Below are 24,689 nucleotides of genomic sequence, written 5' to 3'. Positions count from 1 at the left end.
TTTCATCACACGTCAAAACACACACACACACACACACACACACACACACACACACACATCTGACTTTCTTCAACTTTTGCACATCTCCATAGAACTTTTTATTTATTATTTTTGATTTCTCCTCCATCTACCCATGTCCTTGATTGCCTAGCCTTTCTGCCCCCCCCCCCCCCCAACCCCCACCCCCAACACACACACTTACATCATCACTGTCATCACTTCACATACATACAACACACTGCTTGCTACAGTAAGCCTCCTCTACATACTTGCTGCACACTGCCCCCCCCCCCTACATACACAGCACATTGTCTTCAGGATCTTCTCCAACACACATCCTCTACATACTTACAGCACACTGCCCCCACCTACCCACACACACACACTACACACACACACACAGTCACTGCTCCACTCCCCTCCCGCCCACACACACATCTTCACTGTCATCACTCACATACATTACATACAGTACTCTGCTTGCAATAGTAAGTCCCTGCCCCCCCCCCCCCTACATACACAGCACATTATTTCATCAGGAAGCTTCTCCAACACACATCCCCAACATACTTACAGCACACTGCCCACACACACACTACACACACACACACACACAGTCACTGCTCCACTCCCCTCCCGCCCACACACACATCTTCACTGTCATCACTCACATACATCATACATACAGTACTCTGCTTGCAATAGTAAGTCCCTGCCCCCCCCCCCCCCCCCCACATACACAGCACATTATTTCATCAGGAAGCTTCTCCAACACACATCCCCAACATACTTACAGCACACTGCCCCCCCCCAATACACAGCACATTGTCTCATGAGGAAGCTTCCCCAACACACATATTGCACACTGCCCTCTCCCCACATACACAGCACACTATCCCATCTCCCCTGTCATCCCCCCAACACACACACCAAGACCCCTGGCAGTTGGGTTAGCCCCTTGAGCCGTGGATCTGCCCAAGGTTTCTTCCTTGGTAAGGGAGTTTTTCCTTGCCCCTGTTGCTCTTGGGTGCTCCTTGTTGGTGCCCCCCACCCAATCCCAATCCTCCCCCACCTTTTTTATGCAGCCCTTGCCACTTAATCTACTAAACCCCTCTTCTACTGCACTCTTACCCCCCCCCCCCATTAATGCACAAATAGGCTGACACCAGACATAATTTCACTGCATTTCTTACTTCCAGTAATTATATGCATGTGACAATAAACTTCCTTGTATCCTTGTATCCTTGTATCACGTACCGTGGATCCTTACCGTTTCCGTAGATTAAAGACATAAACACACCGCGAGTCGCCCTGCGACGCAGCTGACGGTACTGAAGGTTGGAGTCGTGATCTAGGGTGTAAGGACGAGAGCTGTCAGGTCCGGCCGTCCAGGCGATGAAACTCCTCCAACCAGGGTATCATATATCTTGAGGAGAGGGAATGCAGTCATTAATTGTCGGGTAACACTGACAGTTACATGTTAGCGCAGCTAAATTACGCACGGTGACGTTAGTTAGCCTAGATAATGATGTCGCCCACTCAACGTCAAGCAGACTTTTACATATGTCAGTTGCGGCAGTTGACACTCCGGAATCATTCACAGCATAACGCAGTGTGCTATGTTTAGTATCACGGAGCGTGTGGAAGTGCAACTCTTACCTCTAGAACCTTCGTGTTCGATGCTTGCGAATGCGAACCTAACGCCAGTCAGTGGATTCACTCGCTGAGCCCTCACCTCCAGCGCCTGATTGGTCACACGCGTTTACTCCTGTCAAATGTGAGTGACACTGTTCATTCGCTGATATGGATGTTAGTCATTGTGAGACTTTCATTGATCTACTGTGTGTGAGGCCTGATTCAACACTGCGCAACAGAGATTTATAGATTATATAATAGGCCTATAAGTGAACTTGGTGCTGGGTCACTCTTCGAAAAGAAGCCCATGGGAAATGCGCAATTGTGACACTGCGTAATGCGGGAACACTGTGTATCTTTGTGAATATAAACCCTTCTTCCAAGACTGGGAGATGCAGAATTACTAAATGACACTTTCACCATGGGTGAAACAGTGACCTGTTCCATATCTCATTCTTTTGATGTTCCGACACAAAACGACTTTTATGTAACTGATTTCAATAATGCATACAGTGGCCAAACGATTTAACAGTGACATTGAATTCTGTGTTTCACAAACTTTGCTGCTTTAATATTTTAGGATTGTTTTTTTTTTAATGTCACATATAGTAAATAAAAAATATGTTTCATCTGCACATAGGCCTACTGTATGTCTTGGGGATAATGGGGGTAAACATTGAGAAAACATCATTTGAAGCACTTCTTCCCTCTGCTTATGGCACTCAGTCTGCTCTCCTAACTCAGTAAAGGCTCGTATGAGAGTAGTGCAGAAGTAATGATTTCAGCTGACTCATTCAAATGCTCCCCTGCTGATGATATCATTACACAGATATGTAGGGCCGTAGTAGTGCACACACACGTTTAGCCTGCAGGCGGAGCTCTGTGGAAGAGACAGAGAGGAAATCACGTGATGTAGAGGAAACAGGCAAAAAGGATAACAGCAGCCACCTACACCTGCCGGAGTTTCCCTGCTCTCTCTCTCCCTCCCTCTCTTTCTCTCTGTCCCTCTCTCTCTGCTCTCCCTCTTTTTCTCTCTCTCTCTCCCTCTCTCCTGCCGGAGTTTCCCTGCTCTCTCTCTCCCTCCCTCTCTTTCTCTCTGTCCCTCTCTCTCTGCTCTCCCTCTTTTTCTCTCTCTCCCTCCCTCTCTCCTGCCGGAGTTTCCCTGCTCTCTCTCTCCCTCCCTCTCTTTCTCTCTCTCCCTCTCCCTCTCTCTCCCTCCCTCCCTCTCTCTGCTCTCCCTCTCTGCTCTCCCTCTCTTTCTCTCTCTCTCTCCCTCTCTCTGCTCTCCCTCCCTCCCTCCCTCTCTTTCTCTCTCTCCCTCTCTCTGCTCTCCCTCTCTTTCTCTCTCTCTCTCCCTCTCTCCTGCCGGACTTTCCCTGCTCTCTCTCCCTCTCTCTCTCTCTCCCTCTCTCTTCAATTCAATTCAATTCAAAATGCTTCATTGGCATTACAAATAAGACATTTGTGTTGCCAAAGCAGTCATACAAAGTATGGAGGGAACATGGAATAAGACACAGAAAAACTGTGTCTGTGTAGACATAGACATAAGTGTACACTATATCACAGTATAACAATAACAACACAGAAACATGCATATCTATATATCTCTCTCCTGCTGATTAGGTGTTTATTTGCATCTGGGCCAGTGTAGGAACCTGAGGCTGGAGGAGAGGGAGTGTGTGTCTGTGTATGTGTGTGTGTGAGTGTGTGTGTGTGTGTGTGAGTGTGTATCTGTGTGTGGGGTGTGTGCAGGGAAGTCCCCCAAAAATACACCATGTTCTTCCTTTATTCTCCACTCAGAGTTTGAACCTCAGAAATACCCTAAATGTGTGTGTGTGTGGGTGTGGTGCATGTGGGTATGCCTCCCAGACACACACATCTCACCACAGACCTGTGTGACAGCTTGAGGCGTTTACTTCAGCTCCGATAGTGCAAGAGAGTGTGAGAGCAGTCTGATAGCCGTGCAGGAGTGTGTGTGCTGGAGTGTGTGAGAGCAGCCTGATAGCCCTACAGGAGTGTGTGTGGAGGAGTGTGTGTGGAGAGAGCAGTCTGATAGCCCTACAGGAGAGTGTGTGCAGCATGCTGAAGTCCAGGAAGGTCAGTCTGTGGCCTCGGCGGTCAGGAAAGGAGGGGAGGGAGCCTCTCGTCAGGGAGAAGAGTCTGGTCATGAAAGGTAAGCCTGTCTCTCTCTCTCTCTCACACACACACACACGGCCAGCCATCGCACTTATTGCTGGGTGTGTTTGAGTCTGGACTAGTTGGAATATGACACCAGGATCAGGCAGAATGTGAGCGTAGAACAGGCTGCTCTAGAAAAGGCTGAAAGCCCTCGTCAAGACTACACAAGCTCCAGCTCGTCTTGCTGGTTGAGATTTAACATGTTGCCTGGAATCACGCGTGGTTGAGATGGTGTGTTTACTTTAAAGAACTACAGTTAAACGTAAACGTAAAGAATTACAGTGAAACGTAAAGAACTACAGTAAAACGTAAACAGTTTAAATCATGCACTAGTGCTCAACAAGGCTGCGCTGTTGGTGATGTTCTTTGCTGCAGGAGGGCATGTACAGATCCGGGGTTCAACATGTGGCACTTTGGCTGCCGCCAGCCTGTGGAGAGTTGTTGTATTGTGGTCGTGTGGCTAGTTGTTGTATTGTGGGCGTGTGGCTAGTCAGTGGCTAGTTGTTGTATTGTGGGCGTGTGGCTAGTCAGTGGCTAGTTGTTGTATTGTGGGCGTGTGGCTAGTTAGTGGTTAGTTGTTGTATTGTGGGCATGTGGAGAGTTGTTGTATTGTGGGCGTGTGGCTAGTTAGTGGCTAGTTGCTGTATTGTGGGCGTGTGGCTAGTTAGTGGCTAGTTGTTGTATTGTGGGCGTGTGGAGAGTTGTTGTATTGTGGGCGTGTGGTAGTCAGTTATATGGAATTAATGGACTCGGGCGGAGGCAACTTAGAGTTTTTTGCCCCTCGCCCTCGTCCATTAATTCCGTATAACAGGACACCTCGGCGGCCGTTATCCCTTACATAACTGATAATAATAACAGTGACATTCTACACTCTACACTCACACTCTACATTCTACATTCTACACTCTACACTCACACTCTACATTCTACACTCTACATTCTACACTCTACACTCTACATTCTACACTCTACACTCTACACTAGATTCTACTCTCTACATTCTACATTCTACACTCACACTCTACACTCCACATTCTACACTCCACATTCTACACTCTACACTCTACACTCTATACTAGATTCTACTCTCTACATTCTACACTCACACTCTACACTCCACATTCTACTCTCTACATTCTGCCACTCACACTCTGAACTCCATCTGTGTTGTCCAGGCAGTCCATCACTGAGGGAGTCCAGTGCACAGAGGCCCCTCCCCTCGGACAAACAGGCCACCTCAGGACCTGATGACCTCAGTGATGAGGAATGGAACCGCAGGGTTCTGGCGGTCCTCGGGGAGTTCCTCAGTTCCCCGGGCGTGGACTCTCTGTCTGTGCGGGACCTGCTGTGGGAGTGGAGGAGAGGACAGGTGGAACAGCGCTGGGGTTCTGCTCTCTGGCTTGGTCAGTTCCAGCAGCGGGTGCAGCAGTCTGTGGAGCTGCACTTCCCCTCTCTGCCAGCAGAGGTCAGTGCTACGCAGCAGCCCCCCCAGCCCAGCGCGTACCTGAGGCAGGTGCAGGAAGTGGTGCAGGGGGAGCTGCTGCGATTGGCTCCTGTGCTCAAGGAGGCGGGGCTGCTTGGCACTGTGATTGACAGGTACCACACCCACACAGTCGGCCAGCTGGAACTGCTGCTGCAGAAGAACCTGAACGCAGACCAGACGTTCACAGTGCTGGAGTGGACACTACACAGCTACCTGAGGTACACACACACACACACACACAGACACACACACACACACATGCATGCACACACACACACACACACACACACAGACACACACACACACAGACACACAGACACACACACACACACATGTATGCACACACACAAACACACACACACACACAAGCATGCACGCACACACACACACACAAACACGCATGCATGCACACACACACACACACATGCATGCACACACACACACACACACACACATACACACAAACACACACGCATGCACGCACACACACACACACAAATGCATGCACACACACACACACACACACGCATGCACACACAAACAAACACACACACACACATACACACACACACACACACACACCTGTGCAGCATCCAAGACTGGCAGCTGATATTACTGTAATATTGTGTGTGCATGTGTGTGTGTGTGTGTGTTATTTCAGTGACAGCATGCTGAGGCATCCAGAGTTAGCTGCTGATGTCCAGGTTGCTGCTGACCTGCTGCTGCTCACCAACTGGATCCAGAAGGCCAAGACCAAACTCCTCAGCGTGGCACAGGTGTGTGTGTGTGTGTGTGTGAGAGAGAGAGTGGATCCAGAAGGCCAAGACCAAACTCCTTATCACTGCACAGGATGTGTGTGTGTGTAGTGATGATTATGCATGCACACATGTATTCACACACGCACACACACACACACCTGACCCCTGTGCTGTCCTGCTCCTCAGGGTTATGTAGCAGGCTACACACACACACACACACCTGACCCCTGTGCTGTCCTGCTCCTCAGGGTTATGTAGCAGGCTACACACACACACACACCTGACCCCTGTGCTGTCCTGCCCCTCAGGGTTATATAGCAGGCTACACACACACACACACACACACACACCTGACCCCTGTGCTGTCCTGCTCCTCAGGGTTATGTAGCAGGCTACACACACACACACACCTGACCCCTGTGCTGTCCTGCCCCTCAGGGTTATGTAGCAGGCTACACACACACACACACCTGACCCCTGTGCTGTCCTGCTCCTCAGGGTTATGTAGCAGGCTGCCTTCAGCGCATCCTGGAGATGGAGGAAGAGGAGGCGGAGTCACGGGACTACAGTGATGAAGAGGCCTTTATCAGACTGCCTCTGGACATCACCCAGGTGCTCTATCCATCTCTCTCTCTCTCTCCCTCTCATCACCCAGGTGCTCTATCCATCTCTCTCTCTCTCTCCCTCTCTCTCTCTAATCACCCAGGTGCTCTATCCATCTCTCTCTCTCCCCCCCCCCCTCTCTCATCACCCAGGTGCTCTATCCATCTCTCTCTTTCTCCCCCCCTCTCTCATCACCCAGGTGCTCTCTCTCTCTCTCTCTCTCTCTCATCACCTAGATGCTCTATCCATCTCTCTCTCGCTCATCACCCAGGTGCTCTCTCTCTCTCTCTCTCTCTCCCTCTCTCTCTCTCTCCCCCTAATCACCCAGGTGCTCTCCCTCTCTCTCTCTCCCTCTCTCTCATCACCCAGGTCCTCTCTCTCAAATTCAAATTCAATTCAAAAGGAGCTTTATTAGCATGACCATAATGTTGTACAGTATTGCCAAAGCATTTGGGTCAAATACATCAAATGGGGAGGGGAGGAGGGGGAAACACACAAATCACAAATAAAACAGAATAATGATAATTGTACACAAATATGAATTATGAACTATGGCAATGGAGAAGGGTGTGTGTGTGTGTGTCTGCATGTTTGTATGGGCATGTGTTCGTGTGTGTGTGTGTGTGTGTGTCTGTGTCTGTGTGTATGTTCATATTTAGGTAATGTAAGTTTCACATCAGCAGGTCCTTTCATTATGGCAGGAATATACGTATTGAGCGGCAAGGAGGAGGCATTTCTCTTTCTCTCCAGTGAGGAATGAAAGCCTCTCCTCATCGCTCGCTTGCAGGAATTCAGGGAGGACATTTGTCATCTTTTCAAAATAAGTTCTCCTAATGTTAACATATTTTGTGCACTGTCAGGAAGTGTATCTCTGTCTCTACTGTGTTTAGGTCACAGTGGTGGCACAGTCTAGTGCAGGGGTCTCAAACACCCGGCCCGCGGGCCAAATCCGGCCCAATTCCGGCCCGCGACGTATGTCAAAATAATAATGTAATCCGGCCCTTGAGACCTTTTAATTGCGACAAACAACGATACTGATTAAAATAGACGATAGATCCAAGTACGGTGACAAATCTCATTTGTACTCTGCTCCACTATGTGCTAGACATCCAGAGCCATCAAACCCAAAATCGCTGCCAAAGTTTTCAGGAAATACTTGTATTAGGCTACACGCGAGAAACACAAAGACGTGCATTTGTAATGACACGGAAGCGATGCAGGCCATAGTGTTGCAGAAATTGAAGCAGAAATTAAGCAGAAATAGGCCTACACCAAATGTTGAAAAACGTTTACGTGTGATGAAGTCTTAGGTAGGCTATGTTATTCACCTATTCTAAATCTGAAGAAGAATATCCTTTTGGAGAATATGATCCATCGTCTATTGAATGGAGGTGCGTTTGCGTGTAGCCTATACGATGGTGTCCACTAAGCATACCATGCTTATTTCGACCCTCTGCCCAACATCGCTTGGAGGTTGCAGTGGTAATCGTGATGATAGTGTCCGTAATGGACGTGGTACAGACAGCAGGGCTAGTAGAAATAGGGCTCTAAAGAACTACAGTCACCCGCGATATGATGCGAACTTCTGGGTACTTAGATTAAGTATAGTATAAGTATGTATGTATGTAAGTAAGTATATATACTCTTTTGATCCTGTGAGGGAAATTTGGTCTCTGCATTTAACCCAATCCGTGAATTAGTGAAACACAGCACACAGTGAGGTGAAGCACACATTAATCCCGGCGCAGTGAGCTGCCTGCAACCACAGCGGTGCTCGGGGAGCAGTGAGGGGTTAGGTGCCTTGCTCAAGGGCACTTCAGCCGTGGCCCACTGGTCGGGGCTCGAACCGGCAAGTCCAGAGTGCTAACCAGTGGGCCACGGCTGCCCAAATTACCCGCGATAGGAACTGATTTCACCAGAATACTTTATTGTAGGCCTTGTGGTTTAGAAACCATATACATCTTAGGTGTTGGTATACATTTTAAATGTTTTCCTGTTAATTTGTTATGTGGGTAATATGAAAAAAGGAAAGTAAACCTGCTCAAATATGTTCATCCAGTATTTACTGAAAGGTGCATAATTTGAGGTGCTTGCCATCCAGTGTAAAATATTTTTATTTATAAGCTAAGGTTGCTAGCACAGGTGTCTAAAACTAGATAAAAACACTTGCACTTTCTGTTTGCAGTTTTGTGTGGTATTTGAAAAAAAGAACATTGCATTTTCAGAAATAGCCGGCCCTCCAATCAGATGACGTTGGCAGAATTGGCCCCCAGCTCATTTGAGTTTGAGACCCCTGGTCTAGTGTCTTTCGGCAGCCATGTTTGTCTGTGCCTTCCCACTTCTATTGCCAGGCTATGTTCACTGAGTCTGCACTTTGTCAGTGTGGTTCTCAGGTTTTTGTCTTGAATGTGTGTCAGGTAGGGTGCTAGCTGATATTCTCTGTTTAAGGCCAAATAGAATTGCATTTTACTTTGATGTTTTGTTTGATTCTTCCAGTGGATTATGTAATTTTGTTTAATAGTTTTTGTAATTTGGTTTATCCTAATTTCAGTTGCTTTGTGATTCAGATATTGCGGTGTCAGTGGGGCATTCGTGTGTGTGGAGTGGTCTGATGAGATCAAACTCAGGACCAGCTTAGTTAGGGGACATTTTCTTTGTTCATCTCCTGGTACTGACTTTATAATGGAATGAGCAGGGGTCACTACTTTTCAGGTGTTTCCAGAATTTGATCGCTCTTTTCTGTATTTTTAGAATTAAAGGATATTGGCCTAGTTCAGCTCTGCAGACATTGTTTGTGGCACATCTGTGTACTTTTAAGATGAATTTGCAAAACTCTGTATGGAGGGTTTCAATAGGGTGTTTTTCCCATTGATTGAAATCTTGGTTTGTAAGTGGGCCCCACACATCACTACAATAGAGGGCAATTGGTTCAACCACTGATTCAAAGATTTTCAACCAGATTTTGATTGGGATTTCTACAGGGATCTGCCGTTTTATCAATCACTTTTCTTTGCTGTTTATGATCTACTCAGCAACATATCAAAAATATAGAAAAGACTGGCAGCCTTAACCCTCTTACCCCCCACAAGCACGCCATATGGCAACTGTGGCAAGGAAAAACTCCCATATTCCAGGAAGAAACCTTGAGCAGAACCTGACTTAATAGGGGGAGCCCATCTGCTTCTGGCTGGCTGCGCCCTCCAATAGTAGATGTAGTAGATGTAGAATAATCTGAAAAAGTAGTCTACAGGATAAGATGAGTTAACTAAAAGCTTTCCTGTACAGGTATGTTTTCAGATCTTTTTTAAAAATATTTACTGAACTCGCCTGCTTGATGTACAGAGGCAGGGTGTTCCATAGTTTGGGGGCATAATGGATAAACGCAGCTTCTCCACTTTGTTTGTGGAGCACTTTGGGTACGATTAAAAGATTAGAATTGGATGATCTAAGTTTCCTTTGTGGTTGATAAGATATTAAAAGCTCAGAGATATATGAAGGTGCTATGCCATTCAGAGCTTTGTAAGTAATTAACATAACCTTAAAATCAATTCTATAGGAAATAGGGAGCCAGTGCAGTTCAGCCAACACAGGGGTGATGTGTTCTCTCTTCTTGGTCTTAGTTAAAATTCTAGCCACAGAGTTCTGTATGAGTGCCAATTTCTTTAGATGTTTTTTGGGAAGACCAGTGAAAAGTGCATTGCAGTAGTCTAACCTGCTAGTGATAAAGGCGTGAATTAGTTTTTCTGCATCTTGTTGAGTTAAAAAGGGCCGCACTTTGGCAATGTTTCTCAAGTGGAAATAGGCTGTCTGAGTAACTTTACTGATATGGGGCTTAAAACTTAACTCTGCATCTAAGATGACACCGAGGCTTGTTACTTTTGGTTTGACCTGGTGTCAAAGTCAAAGTCAGCTTTATTGTCAATTTCTTCACATGTTCCAGACATACAAAGAGATCGAAATTACGTTTCTCTCTATCCCACGGTGAAGACAAGACATATTTTACCAATTTAAGTCCACAGACAAACATAACATTCAAGTAAACAAAAAAGTAAGTAAATAAGAGGGCACGTATAATAATGAAAAAAAAAAAAAAAAAAAAAAAATAAGAGCAGCAAAGTTTGGTTTAAATTGTGCATAGACAGTCAATAAAATACTAATGCAAAGTCAGGCCAATAAAAGGCTTGGGTAGTTCTGTTTGACCTAAGTAAGAAAGAAAGTGACATAGTGGTGCAAGTTATGTAAGAGCAGCAGAAGTGTTGTGTTTTCAGGACAACAACAACAAGTTGTAAAGTGTACAAGTGTGCAAGTGTGCAAGTGGAGTAGTGCACGCGGCCATTGTGGGTCCAATGTCCAGGATGTTATGTAGCTGAGGGTGGAGGGGGGAGAGGAGGGAGAGAGTTCAGCATCCTTACAGCTTGGTGTATGAAGCTGTTGGTGAGTCTGGTAGTGCGGGAGCGCAGGCTTCTGTACCTCTTCCCAGAGGGCAGTAGATCGAACAGATTGTGAGCGGGGTGACTTGCATCACTCACAATTTTGGTCGCCTTGCGGGTGAGGTGGGTGGTGTAAATGTCCTTCAGGGAGGGGAGTGAAGCACCAATAATCCTTCCAGCTGTGTTCACTATGCGCTGCAGGGCTTTCCTGTTGTATTCAGTGCAGCTTCCGCCCCACACAGCGATACAGCTGGAGAGGATGCTCTCAATGGTGCCTCGGTAGAATGTGGTCATGATGGCTGGTGGAGCACTTGCTCGCCTGAGTTTCCGCAAGAAGTACAGGCGGCGCTGAGCTCTCTTCGCCAGTGATGCAGTGTTGGTGGTCCAGGAGAGGTCTTCGCTGATGTGCACCCCCAGGAATTTGGTGCTGCTCGCTCTCTCCACCACAGCACCGTCGATGGTCAGTGGCAGGTGTTGGGTGTGACCTCTCCGGAAGTCAACAACAATCTCTATGGTCTTGCTGACGTTCAGCAGGAGGTTGTTGTCCCTGCACCACGTGGTCAGATGGTCGACCTCCAACCTGTATTGAGTCTCGTCGCCCTTGGTGATGAGACCCACCAGAGTTGTGTCGTCAGCAAATTTCACTATGTGATTGTTGCTGTAGGTTGCAGTGCAGTCATGCGTCAGCAGGGTGAAGAGCAGCGGACTGAGCACGCAGCCTTGGGGGGCCCCTGTGCTCAGTGTGATGCTGCTTGAGGTATTGTTGCCAACACGTACACGTACACTGGTGTGCCAAGTTCCCCAGATTACTAAGAATAATATCTCGCTTTAGTTTTGGTCCAACCAGAAGTACCTCTGTTTTGTCATCATTTAGTTTCAAAAAGTTTTTGCTCATCCACTGATTAATGGAGGTTAGGCATGCAGTGAGGGAGCAAAGACCATCTGGGTTAGTTGGCTCCACAGAAATATACAATTGGGTATCATCTGCGTAGCTGTGGAAGTTTACATTATGCTGACTTATGACGTTTCCCAATGGAAGCATATATAGAGAAAATAGCAGGGGACCAAGGCAGCTCCCCTGGGCCACACCAAAAGGCAAGTCATGTTTTTCAGATACATGATCTCCTAGACTGATATAAAAATCTCTGCCAGTAATGTAGGTTTGAAACCAGTTTAGAGCATTATCAGAGAGACCCACCCACTTCGCAAGGCGGTGAATTAGGATGCTATGATCAATGGTGTCAAATGCCGCACTCAAATCCAGAAGAATAAGGATTGAGACTTTGTTTGAGTCAGTAGCTAGTCTGAGATCATTGACTATTTTTACTAGAGCCGTTTCTGTGCTGTGATTTGATCTAAAACCTGATTGGAATTTTTCAAGGATACTGTTTTCGTTGAGGAAGGTATTTAACTGATTACAAACCACTTTTTCAAGTACTTTACTCAAAAACGATAGATTTGATATAGGCCTGTAGTTGCTCAGATTGGTATGGTCAAGATTTTACTTTTTAAGTAAAGGTTTCACAACAGAGGTTTTAAAAGCAGTTGGAAATATACCTGTTTCTAATGAGGTATTTATTACCTTGAGAAAAAAGGGAGCTAAGCTATCATATACTTTTTTGAGGAATGTAGTAGGGATTGGATCTAAAACACATGTTGAAGAGCCGGTTTGAGTTATAATTTTACCAAGCTCAGATTGAGTAATAGTGCTAAAGGACCTTAATTTTGGGGGGCTGTTTTTGGGTGTACTATCAAACATATTACTTGTGTTACCAATAGCCCCCCTTATAGAAATGACTTTGTTTTTGAAGAAGTCTGCAAATTCTTCGCATCTTAGAGAGGATGCCTGACTGAGTGTATCAAAAGGTGTTTGATGCAATACCCTATCAATGGTAGAGAACAGCACCCTAGAGTTTCCACTGTTGTAGGAGCCATATTCATATTTTCAGTTTTAGTTAATGTATAAATAATTATTAATTTAATTTCCCTTCAACATTTGATTTAGAACGTTTTAATGGTTTTGAGTATGCCTTCCCTCTAGTGGTAATGGGGGTACAACGATAAAAGAGGTGTCAAGCCAAGGCCACAGGAGGGGTTCCGGTGCTTGAGCCAACTATCATTGACCGTCAACTGCGTCAACATCAACTCAACGTGAGCGTGACAGGAGCAACGCGAACGCGCGGAGTGAACTCAGCTCAGCTCAGCTCAACCAGACAATAGAGACTATACGTTATGTTTTAAGTTCTATTTCATTTGTACAAAGAAATAAATACCATCAGTTCACGGACGACGTTGGTCAGACAATCTTTTTACGAGTCAAGAATCCCAAGCACCGGTATTCCTTAGAAGTGGTGAGACGAAGAATTAGAAGTGTCATAGGGACAAACAAAGTTTTTGCCACTACAACTGTTTTCAGCAATTACCTTAGAGAAGTGGTTCCTCCTCTCATTCCGAATAGCTCTATTATAATTTGCTATTTTTTCTTTTAGAATGGCACGGTGAACCTGTAACTTAGTTTTTCTCCATGTTCTCTCAGCTTTTCTACATGATCTTTTTAGATTATGGATATTTTCGTTCATCCAAGGTGTCAGTTTGCTACAGGGCCTTTTTTTAGTCTTTAAGGGTGCCACTCTGTCAAGCAGAGCGCCTAATTCACGATTGAGAGCCTCTACCATTTGATCAATGGGATGATGTAAAATATCTAAATTTATGGAGTCTATAAGAGCTATGAACTGCTGTTCTGCTCTAATGTCCAAGAGTTGCGATTTGATTGCAATTTCGGGATGAATTTTTGGAGTATTTAGTACTATATTAAAAGATACACAATGATGATCAGACATATTTATATCATTTACTGATAAGTCTGTGACTTCTATCCCTCTAGAAATGACTAGATCGAGGGTGTTGCCAAGGTTGTGGGTGGGTCTTGTAACATGCTGCTTTAGCTCTAAACTGTCCAACACATTAAGGAACTTACTGGCTTTAGCATCAGTTGTCTTATTGACATGAATATTGAAGTCGCCATTTACAATTATCCGATCATAGCTAGTGATGATGAGCGACATAAGTTCAGAAAACTGGTCGAGAAAACCAGTCCATAGTTTAGGAGGGCGGTATAAGGTTAATAGAAGTACAGCTGGGTCAGCCTTCAGAGTGAGGGCAATATACTCAAAGGAAGCGAATTCGCCAAAGTTGACTCTAGTGCAACTATATTTGTTTGAGAGAATGGAGGCAATTCCACCACCTCGTTTGCCTTGTCTAATTGAGTGGAAGAAATTATAATTTGGGGGACAAGTCTCAACAAGAACAGCTTCGCTGTCTGAAGTCAGCCAGGTTTCAACAAGAAACAGAAAATCCAATTTTTTTTCACTAATAAAATCATTGATTGCAAAGGTTTTGGTAGTAAGTGCACCTATATTTAGTAAACCCATGTTAGCTGAAAATGCCTCTGGCTTTTGAGGAATATGCTGAGGTATGGAAAGAATATTTGTTAGGTTTCTAGTTTTAAATTTGTCTTTTCTTTTTACTATACGTTGGGTAGAAATCAACGTTGGAATAGAACTATAAGCATAAGTCATGCTATTGCATGACGCAGCTTGATCTATGGTAGTAGTATTGTATGTTACCCTGCAGAAAACATTCTCAGACCCATCCACATGTATAATGCCATTCGAATCAATACCTGGGGGGCGTAAATCTGTAATATTTTCTACAGAATGTCAATGCCTCAGTGTGGACGCTATGTTGTCAGAGAGTAGCCTGGCTCCATGTTGGTTTGGGTGGAGACCATCACGCTTCAGCATACTGGGCCTCTCCCAGAACAAGCCCCAGTTGTTGACATAGGGGATGCTTAGGGAAGCGCAGTAGCGTTTGAGCCAGGTGTGGAGATCGAACAGTCTGGACCATCTCTCAGCATCTTTTCTGTAGGTAGGGAGAGGCCCAGAGATGACAAAGCGTTTTTCTGTGCCCATCAGAGTGGTGATGAGAGTTTTGTAGTTTAATTTCCTGCAGTGCTACTGACTGCTTATCTCTGATGTCGTTCGTGCCCACGTGTACGATGATGTTGTTGACCTTGGTGTGGCAGGCCAGGATGCTTGGGAGTTTCTGCTGGATGTCAAGGACCTTGGCACCAGGGAAGCAGTAGACCTTGGAGGGACCGCTACATGATGGGGGAATGCAGAGGTCTCTAACCATGGAACTGCCGATGACCAGGGTGGAGGTTGATGAGGTCCGGGGAGGAGGGGGTCGGGGGGGCGCTGACTTTGAGGAGGGACCAGGATGGTTGTCTCAGGGCAGGAGGGGCTCCTCATCCTCGGTCAGAATGGCATAGCGATTTTCCAGTCGTATAGGTCGGGCTGGGCCTGAGTGCCGTCCGGACCGTCTGCCGTGCTTGTGATGCTTGCTTCTACGCCATGGCTCAGGCTGGTGTGGAGTGGAGCTGGCCAGCAGAGCAGGCTTGGTTCTCAGCAGAGGCCGGGGAGAGGCAACAGGGACAGAAGTTGCATTAGTGCATGGCATGGTTAAAGTATTGGAGGACAGAGTGAAATCAGGGCATCTGGCATTTGTGTGTGTAAGAGAGGTAACGGTACTTACGGAGAGAATGGTGTCGAGGAACTGTTCATCCTTCTCAATCTGATGGAGGGTCGCTATTCTGGCTTCGAGTTCCACTATCTTTTCGCTGAGAAGGACGCATGAGTCGCAGCCTGGTGCACAGCTGAGGGGAGGCATCGTGTCGCGGCGAGGGCTCGTCGGTGTCAACTGTTTTTTAAACGTTTGTTTGCTAGTTGGCTAGCAACAGCGATATCGTGCAGTTCCTTGATAACTCGAACACAGGTAGCGGGTAAGTAATCTGAGAAGATCTCACTTTTATATTGAGTCACTAGTTTTGAGAGACGTTAGGAGGAATTTGATGCTTTCTTCTTCCAGATAGCGTTTCCTTGGCCCGGTATTATTTGCAGCCCTTGATGCTGGCTTAACGTTTCACGTTAACGTTTGACAGAAAAGTTTGGCGATCAAGGTTATAGAGTCCGATAATCCAAAGCCTCGAGCAACAACAGTTTATGCAAGAGTTTGTTCACGAGATATAATCGGTAGCCAGTAAATCTGTAGAAAGTAGATGGTAACAAGGAGATTTAAGATAGATAAATGTGATCAGAAGTGCGGTAATTTGGTAGGAATCCAATTTGACATTTGCTCAGGGCATTGTGTTTCATAAGGAAGTTTAGGACTCTTGAATTTATGATACTACAGCATATCTTCCCCAGATTGCTGTTCACACAAATGCCTCTGTAGCTGTTAGGGTCGAATTTGTCACCGGATTTGAAAATTGGGGTGATGAGTCCTTGTGTCCAGATCTCAGGGTAGTAGCCTACACTCAGAACCATGTTGAAAAGCTTTATGATGGCAGTTTGAAATGTTGTGCTAATGCTTTTCAACATTTCATTCAGTATGCCATCTAATCCTGGGGATTTTTTGTCTTTCAATTTTCTTATGTTTCTTTTAAGAGCTATTTCAATAATGGGAAAGTCCACAGGGTTTTGATAATGTTTAATAGTGCATTCTAATTTTTCAAGTGATTGGTGTATGTGGTGTTGTTCCACATTTGTATTTGAATCTATATTTTGAAATAACGTTTGGAAATGGTTTGTCCATATTTCCCCATTTTGAATGGCTAGTTCTTCCTTTCTGGTTTGTTTCAGGGTGTTCCAATTTGTCCAGAAAGTATTTGAATCTATTGACTCTTCTATTACTTCCAGGTGCTTTCTGGCATACTGCGCTTTTTTGAATTTGAGTGTTCGCTTGTATTTTCTAAGCGTCTCATAGTAAAGGCTGCGGATGTTTATATTATTTGGGTCTCTATGTTTTTGGTTAGGTATATTTCTTAGTTCTTTTCTTATGATTTGACATTCTAGATCAAACCAGTTGTCCTCTTTTTTCAATTTACGACTATTTTTTTTCCTTTTCAATTGTGCTTTTCTAGCTGTTTCTTCAAAAATGGTATTTATGTGGTTTACTGCCAGATCAACGCCCTCTTTAGTGTGGGCATATGCAAGAAAGGTATCTAGGAGTGTCTGAATTCTTTCGCTGCAAATGGCTTTCTGAAATTCTTCTGTGCTGTTTTGGGTCCATCTGTAATGATTTGTGAGATGGAACAGCTTATTCGGTCGGCTATGTGTGGTGATGTTATTTGCTTTCTTTTTTAGACACATCGTAATTTGACTATGGTCCGGATAGAGGTGTTAGTTGTTTAACGGTGAATGATCTGATAAAGAAAGGGTCTATATCTGTTATCATGTAGTCTACAGTGCTATTCCCAAGAGGTGAGCAAAATGTGTGTCTTCCTAACGAGTCCCCTCGTAACCTGCCATTGGCAATGTACAGACCCAGGCTTCGACAAAGTTGCAAGAGATCCTTCCCATTGAGATTTACTGATGGATCAAAGTTCTTCCTGTGAGTTGATATAATATTAGTAGGGACATTTTTTGTAAGAAAATGGTCTCCTTGGGTGCTCAAAATATCGGGCTGTGAACCTGTTCGGGAATTTAGATCACCACATATCAGTACATTCCCCTGGGTCTGGAAATGGCTTGTTTCTGTCTCCAGCTCATGGAACATATCCTCACTATAGTATGGGGAATCTGATGGGGGGATGTATATTGCACAAAGGTAAGTATCTGTCGCTGTTGATGGTAATGTTTTTCTCATTTTTAACCATATATTATATTTTCCCTTTTTTATGATGTCTATGTGGTTGTGCAATTTTGATTTATACCAGATGATTAATCCCCCTGAGGTCCTGCCTTTGCGCACTGTATGAAATTTCTGTAATGGTAGTATGATCTCTCTGTAATGTAGAGGACATGTGTGTAGTCACATCAGTTGTGCACCATGTCTCCTGCAGTATGATAATGTCCATGTTTTTAACACAGTTTTGAAAGTCCCTGTTGAGGCTCTTTATACCAAAGGTTGATGAGGACAACCCCTGTATGTTCCACATACTAATATAGAGAGAGTCCATTTTTGTTTGTTAGTTTAAATCTGAGATAAACCTGAAGAAGATGATCAAACATTAAATCAAACACGAAGTTAAAACACTTTAACATACATTTTTTGTGTGAGTTTACATCATGGATTCTAGATTCCTTTTTTTTTCTTTGATCTCACCCATGTAGAAGTCTGTTGCAGATTATGGATAGCAGTTCTTTGATCTCACCCATGTAGAAGTCTGCTGCAGATTATGGATAGCAGTTCTTTGATCTCACCCATGTATAAGTCTGTTGCAGATTATGGATAGCAGTTATTTGATCTCACCCATGTATAAGTCTGCTGCAGATTATGGATAGCAGTTCTTTGATCTCACCCATGTAGAAGTCTGTTGCAGATTATGGATAGCAGTTCTTTGATCTCACCCATGTCGGTAGTGCTCTGCTGTCCTTTCAGGACCTCAGCATAGCTGTGCTGATAGGATGAAGTTGGCAGGAACGAAGGCGGCATACTTCCTATAGATTGGAGTTGGTGGTGGGGTATTGGTTGACCTGGTTGGGTGTGTTGATCTGGCCTGGAGGGGTATTGTAGGTCGGTTTGGCCTAAGTTGTGTGTGGTGCTGGTATCTGAAGGATGAGCTGTGTTGATCTGAGCTGGGTGGTGGGGTGAGCAGGTCTGATCTGGGGGGTGCTGCACGCTGTTCCGGCCTGGGGTGTGCAGTGCGTTTGTCCGAACTGGAGTGTGTGGTGGGCTGGTTCGACCTGGGGGGTGGTGTACGTTGGTCCGGCCTGGGGGGTGGGGTGGGCCGGTACGGCCTCGGGATTGGGGTACGTTGGTCCGGCCTGGGGGGTGCAGCACGCTGGTCTGGTCTAAGGGGTGGAGTGAACTGACCTTTGACCTGAGTGGTTCTTCCCAATGTAGCATCCTTTAGAGCTTTTGTGAAAACTCCCACTGTGTTTTTGCATAGGTGCACATGGTCATAAAGGTGGTGTGGAGTGATGGCAGTGTGGTGGGCCAGGTGTATGTTTGGTAGTTGTGCACAGCCCCTGATGATGTCTGCATTTACCTTACTAATGGTGTCAGGGTGAAAGGCCTTTCTGGGCAGGAGGGTTGAGATGATAATTCTTGAGTCTGGAAATGCTTCTGTTGCCCTCTCTGCGACTGTACATAGCATACTACCAACTCTCTCCTGGTGTTGTCTGAGGTCGTTGGTGCCTGTGTGGATTATTATATGACTTGGTGTCCCAAAATCTGTGTTTGAAAAAATTTGGAAGGTGTCTTGAATTTTTGGGCACCATATCTTTGCTGCTTTCCGTCCTGGGAATAGTCTTTGTTCATCGAGGAATTTCCCATTGGAGTCAATCAGAACAGCAATATGCGGATGTCTCTGGGGCAGTTGAGTAGGTGTGTGTTTTTCTCTCTCTCTCTCTGGTGGCGTAGGGGAGGATGCAGGTGGGTTGGTCTCCATCGGCCCGTCTGTTGGTGATGACTCAGATTTTGTTTCAGCATTGGTTGAGCATGCTGCGTGAGTACTAGGCCCGGGAGGTTCAATGTCATGGTTCTGTGCTGGAACACTGGAGGATGCAGGTGAGCTGGTCTTAATTGGTGAAGACTCTGATGGGATCAGAGCATTGGTGGAGCATGTTGGGTGAGTATCAAGCTCAGGTTCAGTATGCATTGTGTTTGTAGAGTCGAGGTATAATCCTGACATAATTTTTTCTCTTAGATGGTTAATCTGGTCAGCCATTTCCTCTTTTGCAGCAAATAATTCTCTTCTCATGATGTCTGTAAGTTCAGACATTTCTTTTCTTAGTGACTTTTGCTCTTGATGTATGTTCATCAGTTGTTCCCTGAGTTCTTTAATTGGTAATTGAAGCTGAGTTTTGACCTGGTTTAACTGATCTTGTGTGGAATAGCCATCAGCATGTTCCCTGAATTCTACTATGTCCACCTCCAGTAGAGATATACTCTCTCGCAGCTGTGCCACAGTGTCGTAGATATTTGGTGTCATGTTGGTGGCCAGCTCTTGAGGGGCGGTGGTGATGTTGGGGGATGCTGCAGGGTGAGGAGTCAGCTCTTGAGGGCCAGGGATAGCACAGGGTGGTGCCACAGGTGGAGGAGTCTGCTCTTGAGGGGCAGGGATAGCACAGGGTGGTGCCACAGGTGGAGGAGTCTGCTCTTGAGGGGCAGGGATAGCACAGGGTGGTGCCACTTGTGAAGGGGCCTTTTCCAGTGGATGCAAGCAGACTTCATCATAAACGTGGTTGGTAGGGTAAGTCAATCTCTTGCTTGCTACTTGAGTCTTTAAGGTGTGGAAAATCCCCTCAAAAGCACAAAGTGCTGCCTCATTGCCTTGGATCATAACTGTGCCATTATTGTAAATATTTACAGTCAAGTGCTTGCTATTGGGGTCTTTGTCTATGTTCTCAAAAATACATAGCTGCCGACCCTTTGATATTCCTTTTTTTGTATAGTTTGGGTAGTTTTGACTTATGACTGAATGCCAGTCATCACGAAAATCAGTGTAGAAAAGTAGGTTTGTTGTGGCTGTTTTGTGACCAAGCTGTTTACAGTCTTTGAATAGAGTTTCTGGTCTTTTTCTTTGCACTTCTAGTTTAAAATCCTTTCTGCTATTCTCACTTTTAATGTGAGAGGGGAATTCAAAGGCACAGGCAGCAGCCATATTGCTACAATGTATCAAATTTTCAAAACAGTGCTGGTAGTTATGTTAACCAATCAGCTGTGAGTATCAGTAACTGTCAACAGTTCCACTCTGGTTTGTTTTTAGCCTATTAGCCGCTAGCTAGTTAGCTACCCAAAGGTTAGAAGCGTTGGTTTACGTCCAAAAGAGGAGTTTCCTATCTCTCACACTCTAACACAGGTTCTGATGTATTTGTGGGTCTCTTATTTATTGCGAGTCTCCTTGGAAGAAACTTACCACAGTATTGATAAAGGCTGCTCACTGTCCTTGGCTATAGCTAGCTAATGCTAGCTAATGCTAATACTAGTTTTCCCAGCTTAGGTGTAGCTAGCTGTCTCTTCACTGAAGGATGAGAGTATGGAAGTCTGTGTGAGAGATAAAGCAGAATGGCTTCCACCTTGTCAGATATTTCCCTTGTTGTTTATCCTCCTGTGTTAGTCTTTATGTCCTCTGTGTGTTAGTCTTTATGTCCTCCTTGTTTAAGTCCAGGTTTCAGTTAGCTTCTAGATTCCCAAGGTTGTGTAGCTTAGCAGCTGTCCAGTTGCTATTAGCTGGTTAGCAGTTTGTGTTTAAAGGTTATTATGCGCCTAATTTCAATAGTTATTACTTGTTTATGTGTCCAATTTGAATAGTTTCTATCTGTTTATCTTCTTGTCCAAGTGTATTACTGTTAGGTCTATTTTCTAGAGGTCATTCATATTTAAAACAAAAAATGCTTAGGAGCTCATATTAAACATGACTGTTCGGAACTCTCGTGGAACTCTCTCTCTCACACTCTCTCTCTCTCTCTCCCTAATCACCCAGGTGCTCTCTCTCTCTGTCTCTCTCTCTCTCTCAAATTCAAAACGTTTTATTGGCATGACAATTCGTGAAGAAAGTGCTGCCATACAGTGTCTAGAACTCATCAAGACTAAATAACAGTCATAAAACAAAATCTGTGAATACATATAAAAAACATCTCTCTCTTTCCCTCTCTCTCTCTCCCCACCCAGTGCTCTCTCTCTCTCAATTCAATCTGAATTAGCTTTATTGGCATGACAAAAAAAACATTGTGTTGCCAAAGCTTACACATGTGGTATAATTGTACAGATTTAAATAATACAAATACTAATGAATGCTCTCTGTGTTCCTCTCTAATAATAATAATAATGAATGCTCTCTGTCTTCCTCTCTAATAATAATAATAATAATAATAATAATGAATGCTCTCTGTGTTCCTCTCTCTCTGTGTTGGTGTGTGATTGTGTGTGTGTGTCTGTGTCGGCATGTGTGTGTGTGTGACTGTGTCTGTGTCGGCGTGTGTGTGTGTGACTGTGTCGGCATGTGTGTGTCTGTGTCGGCATGTGTGTGTGTGTGTGACTGTGTCTGTGTCGGTGTGTGTGTGTGTGTGTGTGTGTGACTGTGTCTGTGTCGGCATGTGTGTGTGTGTGACTGTGACTGTGTCGGCGTGTGTGTGTGTGTGTGTGACTGTGTCGGCGTGTGTCTGTGTGTGAGTTTGATTGTTTATGTTTTGTTCTGTGTTACATGTGCTAAAATTTATCTTTACCTTCCTATTTCTCTCTCCATCTCTCTCTCTCTCCCTCTCCATCTCTCTCTCTCTTCATCTCTCTCTCTCTTCATTTGTCTCTCTCTCTCAGTGCCTGAGGTCCGTGGCTCGGAGAGCAAAATCTGTCAGTCGGTCACTTCTGGGGGATATCCAGAGGATCAGTCTCTCAGAGCTTCATACCTTCCTACTCAGGTGTGTGTGTGTGTGTGTGTGTGTTTGTGAGAGAGAAAGAGAGTGTGTGTGTGTGTGTGTGCGTGTATGTTTGTGTGGAATACCCTCAGGTTTACAGCCCTGGATTTGAAGAGGAAATTTCATTGTGCAGTGGGAAAATGAAAGGAAGTGTAAAGTTGTGTGTGTATGTGTGTGTGTGTGTGTGTGTGTATGTTTGTGTGGAATACCCTCAGGTTTACAGCCCTGGAGAGAAAGCGGACAGGTAATGGAGAGGGAGGGGTTTCACACCTGTTCAGGACGATCAACACCTGCAGGGAGCTCAGGTGAGTGGCTACTTTCGCAGGTGCCCACAGAGGAGATGTGCTAATGATAACGTGCTAATGCTATCCCTGTGCTAATGATAACATGCTAATGCTATCCCTGTGCTAATGCTAACCCTGTGCTAATGACAATGTGCTAATGCTATCCCTGTGCTAATGATAACATGGTAATGCTATCCCTGAGCTAATGATAACATGCTAATGTTATTCCTGTGCTTATGACAATATATAAATCCCATTCTCTCTTCCGCACTCACACACTTTGATGCACATTCCCGTGAACTTTGTGAGTGTTTGGGGCTGCCCCTTAGCTAATGATAACGGTGTTTGGGGCCCTGTGAGTGTTTGGGGCTGTCCCACTGCGGAACTGTGAAGGCTAACGTCCCACAACCGTCTCTGATAATATGCTAATGTGATCCCTGTACTAGTTCTGGCTTTGTGCCAGTAAAACTATTATAGTGCTATCTCTTTGCTAATGGTAATGTGCTAATGGTAATGTACTAATGATATCCCTGTGTCAATGCTATGATTGTGCTAATGGTAATGTGCTTATGATATCCCTGTGCGAATGTTGTTCCTGTGTTTATGGTAATATTCTAATGATAATGTACTAATGGTAATGAGCTAATGTTGTTCCTGTGCTAATGATAATGTGCTAATGCTATCCCTGCACAATATGCTAATGATAATGTGCTAATGCTATCCCTGCACGATGTGCTAATGATAATGTCATTCCTGTGTTTGCTGCAGACTGCTAGCAGTGCAGTGATAATTTCATTCCTGTGTTTGCTGCAGGCTGCTAGCAGTGCAATGCTAATTTCATTCCTGTGTTTGCTGCAGGCTGCTAGCAGTGCAGTGCTAATGTCATTCCTGTGTTTGCTGCAGGCTGCTAGCGGTGCAGTTAGCATCTGAGGCTCAGACTGATGCTGCTTCTCCTGCTGCTGTGAATCTCTTAGAGGAGCTGGAGGCACAAGCGACAAAACAACTGCTGCACACAGTCACACACAACACAGAGGTGGGACAACACACACACACATACTTTCACACACACACACACACACACACCCAGACTGAAGCACTCATGGAGTCGTGTGTGTCTCGCTACCTGTAACAGGTGTGTCTGCGGAGCTACTTCCGAGGGAACACACACCTGCAGCAACTGCTGAGTGAGCTGAAGAGCCAGCTCAAGAATCTGCCCACGGAGTGTGACACACACAAGGTGTGTATGCTGTATTTCACACACACACACACATACACACACACACACACACACACACACACACAACATATGTGCAAACACACACACATGCATGCATACACACAACATATGTGCACACACACACATGTGCGTGTGCGCGCGCACACACACACACATACATAGACAAAAAAATAAAAAATGTAGACACATACACACACATAGACAAAAAAATAAAAAATGTAGACACATACACACACACACACACACACACACACACACACACACACACACACACACACACACACACACATTCCTCCATGTTAAGCAGTGCCTGGGCTTAGGATGTTTGTGTTTTGATGTTTGTTGTGATGTTGTTTGTGTTTTGATGTTTGTTGTGCTGTTGTTTGTGATGTCTGCTCTTTCAGGTTGTCATGGATGCAGTCTACAGTCAGATTGCGTCACTGTACCTGCAGCAGCTGTTGCTTGGCAACCGCACTCACCTGGAGAAGAGGCATGGCGAAGTGGGTGTGGTCATTAGAGAGGATGCAGAAGAAATGCAGGAGGTCTTCTCTCAGCAGGTGTACACACACACGCACAACAGACACACACACACACACACACGCACAACAGACACACACACACACACACACACACACACACACACATGTACACACACACACGC

The 24,689-nt window shown here is 45.1% G+C and overlaps 2 protein-coding genes and 1 pseudogene across 3 annotated transcripts in view; 1 reads left to right on the top strand and 2 right to left on the bottom strand.

The window, feature by feature from the left end:
* Positions 1–2,669, bottom strand: part of LOC121718212 — a 19,067-nt pseudogene extending 16,398 nt beyond the window's left edge.
* Positions 2,670–3,183: 514 nt separating this feature from the next.
* Positions 3,184–24,689, top strand: part of si:dkey-196h17.9 (exocyst complex component 3-like protein) — a 41,706-nt gene continuing 20,200 nt past the window's right edge. Inside the window, exons 1-9 of one of the 2 annotated variants that reach the window (XM_042085783.1) lie at positions 3,184–3,578; positions 3,676–3,808; positions 4,989–5,514; positions 5,958–6,072; positions 6,553–6,666; positions 22,410–22,510; positions 22,723–22,812; positions 23,695–23,824; positions 23,924–24,028. In XM_042085783.1, coding sequence (XP_041941717.1) covers positions 3,715–3,808; positions 4,989–5,514; positions 5,958–6,072; positions 6,553–6,666; positions 22,410–22,510; positions 22,723–22,812; positions 23,695–23,824; positions 23,924–24,028 — 1,275 coding nt within the window. In that variant the 5' untranslated portion in view covers positions 3,184–3,578; positions 3,676–3,714. Of the gene's footprint in view, positions 3,809–4,988; positions 5,515–5,957; positions 6,073–6,552; positions 6,667–22,409; positions 22,511–22,722; positions 22,813–23,694; positions 23,825–23,923; positions 24,029–24,432; positions 24,586–24,689 lie in introns of both variants that reach the window. The other variant, XM_042085792.1, reaches the window with a different exon arrangement.
* On the bottom strand, positions 18,442–19,618 carry LOC121705112. The gene is made up of 2 exons (XM_042085891.1): positions 18,914–19,618; positions 18,442–18,859 (listed from the first exon to the last, which is right to left on the bottom strand). The coding sequence occupies exons 1-2, from the start codon at positions 19,537–19,539 to the stop codon at positions 18,532–18,534; spliced, it is 954 nt and encodes a 317-aa protein (XP_041941825.1). The 5' UTR covers positions 19,540–19,618; the 3' UTR covers positions 18,442–18,531.

Source organism: Alosa sapidissima, chromosome 1, assembly GCF_018492685.1.
Source record: "Alosa sapidissima isolate fAloSap1 chromosome 1, fAloSap1.pri, whole genome shotgun sequence".
NCBI lineage: Eukaryota > Metazoa > Chordata > Actinopteri > Clupeiformes > Clupeidae > Alosa > Alosa sapidissima.
The sequence above is the reverse complement of the archived record's forward strand: the minus strand, read 5'-3'. Positions and strand labels throughout refer to the sequence as shown.